The sequence below is a fragment of the Aplysia californica genome, unplaced genomic scaffold, assembly GCF_000002075.1.
Source record: "Aplysia californica isolate F4 #8 unplaced genomic scaffold, AplCal3.0 scaffold00337, whole genome shotgun sequence".
Classification (NCBI taxonomy): Eukaryota; Metazoa; Mollusca; class Gastropoda; order Aplysiida; family Aplysiidae; genus Aplysia; species Aplysia californica.
This window is the reverse complement of record NW_004797607.1, coordinates 633,644-636,835: the sequence shown is the minus strand read 5'-3', so window position 1 is coordinate 636,835 and position 3,192 is coordinate 633,644. Positions and strand designations below refer to the sequence as shown.

At 41.9% G+C, this 3,192-nt stretch overlaps 1 protein-coding gene across 1 annotated transcript in view; it reads left to right on the top strand.

Moving 5' to 3' along the window:
• Window positions 1-2,260: 2,260 nt before the first annotated feature.
• Window positions 2,261-3,192, top strand: part of LOC118478028 (cholecystokinin receptor type A-like) — a 4,823-nt gene continuing 3,891 nt past the window's right edge. The window contains exon 1 of the mRNA XM_035970908.1: window positions 2,261-2,302. Coding sequence (XP_035826801.1) covers window positions 2,261-2,302 — 42 coding nt within the window. The remainder of the gene's footprint in view (window positions 2,303-3,192) is intronic.

Sequence of the window (3,192 nt, the reverse complement as noted above, 5' to 3'; positions counted from 1 at the left end):
GGTCATGAATAAGATTCCTCTGCCATTCTCTAGATACAAAGTAACGTTGCAATAAAATTGGGCCAGTGTATTTAAAACTCTGTTTAACTGGATACATTTTGTGTGAGTCAGATTGGGCTAATATATTAATATGAATATAACATTGTGATTTGTTCCTTTGTGGGGAACAAAACATTTGTTGCAATCACTGAAACAAATCATATGCTGGAAAAGAATCATACTCAACAATCATAGCTTGCCCCACGACAAGATGATTCTGCACCAGGGTCTCAGACGAATATCATTATAATAATAGAGACCACAAGCACTATACATCAAGCGTGACTAGGATAGGGTGCGTTTACCTTTCGTGGCGTAAGCACATCGGTCTCAGCCACCTGAATTATGTATCACGACACAGTAAAATGAGGCGCTCGTCAATCTGAGGGCATAAAGAGTTATTGGTACTATTTTAAAGAGTGTTCATCTGCCTTCTTTTTGATGAAAAATTACCCATCTATTTTGAATAAAAATCAAGATATTGAGATATTTATGATTGAAGGAGGTAGGGGGTCGTTTGGTGTCTGAGGTAAAATTAGCAAGAAAATGGACGCCAAATTTGGATGACTTCTTAAGCTGTAGTGTCCTTCGAAACTGCAGATTAATGTTTTATCCGTTTGATCAATTCTCATCTCAGTAAAAACAAAACACAAATGTGTTTTTAAATGTTCATACAAGATTTTGAGCGCAAAACAAAAATAAAAATCGGTAGAAATTGATCAACACGCGGAAAATGCAGTTGTTTCGATTTCAATATTTTCATGAGCTGCTGATTTCATCACAATGACACCTATAGCTCATGCGTGACTCCGAGTACACCGTACGAGCGAAAAGGTCACGAGAAAATCTGAAGAATAAGGTAACTCCCTCTTCCGATGCAAAGCACCGGTGTACCTTTTTCACCTAGGTTTTATCCTTTGTGAACGTTAATATTAAGCCTAAAGAGTAAAACGCTGACTCTTTCAAAGTTATCCTGCGGCCCAAATTGCCCCGCTGTTTGCACTCGACATTAAGATCAGCTTCCATTTACATTCTTTTAAAGTCAGGGAACAGCGTATAAATTGGAATGAACTCCTAAACAGGGTCAGTTTTGTGTGTCTGTTGGAATACATTTAGCGAAGTAACAGTTTTGCATTTTTCATACCGTAGAATTATCATGTTATTATGATCTTCCAAACTGGCTCTGTCCCAATCGAGAAATAGAGTATTAAAATTGATAGGGTTCCCCCTCCCCACCATAACGAATTCTTGAGAGTGGAGACTGTGTTCAGAAATGCTCTTCTCTTTGAAGTTAATGCATGTGGTTCGACTTGGCTCTTCTACTGATTCAAGACGCTCTCGTGAAACTCACCCGATCGAATGTACTTGGGGGTCTGGTGTATATTTTCTTGTATATGAACATCTTTTTTGCAATTGGTTTTCATTAATGAGACTATGAATAATACATTATGTTGGAAGAAAGAGAGTATCTGTCTGCTGACCTGTGTGTCAGTACACATTCGATTTGTGTGTATGTGTGTGGGAGGGGGGTAAAGATATTTGTATGTACCTGAGTGTGTGTGTGTTTTTGTATGTGTGTGTGTGTGTGTTTGTTTGTGTGTGTGTGTGCGCGTGTGTGAGTTTGTATGAGTATGACAACCAATAAGAAAAGGATACTGGTGGAGAGAGAGAGAGAGATAGAGAGAGAGAGAGCGAGGGATAGAAACTGAAAGAGAGACAGAGAGAGACAAAGAGAGAGAGAGAGAGAGAGAGAGAGAGAGAGAGAGAGAGCTACAGAGATACAGAGACAGAGGAAGGGGGGCTTGAAGAGCAGAGATAGAGAGAGGTGCCTCAAGGCTGAATAATAAAGGTGATGTGCTCAAATAATTCTAAAGGTTCGTTAACAAGTGTTAACGGCAATCACAAAATGAAGCTTTGAATCGATGGAAAAATTATCCACGCAACTGGAAGGCCGGCCTCATACGTGGCCTTTCGGCGTTATATTAGAGCATCATTTTTGGACTTGTTGAAAAGAGACTTTATATTAATCGGGTTTTGCCCCAGGAGTTTAAATTTGTGAAGACGACCTAAAGAACTGTGACACCATAATGTCCCGAGGGCAACTATCTTGTCGAGACACCGTAAGCGCCCTTCCGGTGTATGTTAATTATGGCTGACGGGTAAACAGGCCTGCGCAGATCCTCAATTACTTTAATCACTCGCTGTCGTGATCAGGGGAACGATGCCGCTGATGTTTGGAGTGAAGGGGGCTGGAGGTGGCCGGGTATGGGGGGGGGGGAGCAGGGAGTAAGAGGGGACTGGATGAAAAGCGGAGGGTTTTGAAAAGGGAAGGGGAGGACGAGGGGCTGTAAGATAAGCAGAGGGTTTGGATGAGGGAGGGGGAGGAAGAGGGGCTGTAAGATAAGCGGAGGGTTTGAATAAGGGAGGGGGGGAGAGGGGCTGGTAGATAAGGGGAGGGGTAGGAAGAGGGGGTGGGACTAGGGGTATTGAGGGCAGACGCTTTCGGAAAACCTCTACAATGCCAATCCCTGTTATTGTGAAACCAGTCCGGCCATTAACAAACCTAAAGCAGTATAAGGCTTCCAAAGGAAAAAAATCTGAGTTCAAATTTATCAATAGGAAATGTACTTTACTCCCTTTTTCTGCAAATAGGTGCTTGCTTGTGAGCTAAATAAAAAAATGATTATAATGTGAATGACAGTGACACACACACACACACACACACACACACACACACACACACACACACACACACACACACACAAACATGCACACACATACACTAACAAACCATGGCAACGAAACAGAGTAGCGATGTCTAGGGCAGATTTGAATAAATTAATTATACCAGATAGTGTTTGGGATGGGTACACAGGTTGAAGTCGCTCGACCCTTTCGTCTACCTCTTTCTCTCTCTTGCCCTCTATCTCTCTCTTTTTTCTCTCTCTCTCTATCTCTCTCTTTCTATCTATCTTTCTCGTTCACTCCTTCTCTCTCTCTCTTTCTCTTTCTTTTTCTCTCTCCCCCTTTCTCTTCGTATCGCTCTGCCTTTTTATTTCTTTCTCTCTTTTTCTCTCCATCTCCCTCTCTCTCTTCTCTCTCTTCCATTCTCTTTCTCACTCTTTCTCTCTCTTTCTCTCACTCTCTCTCTCT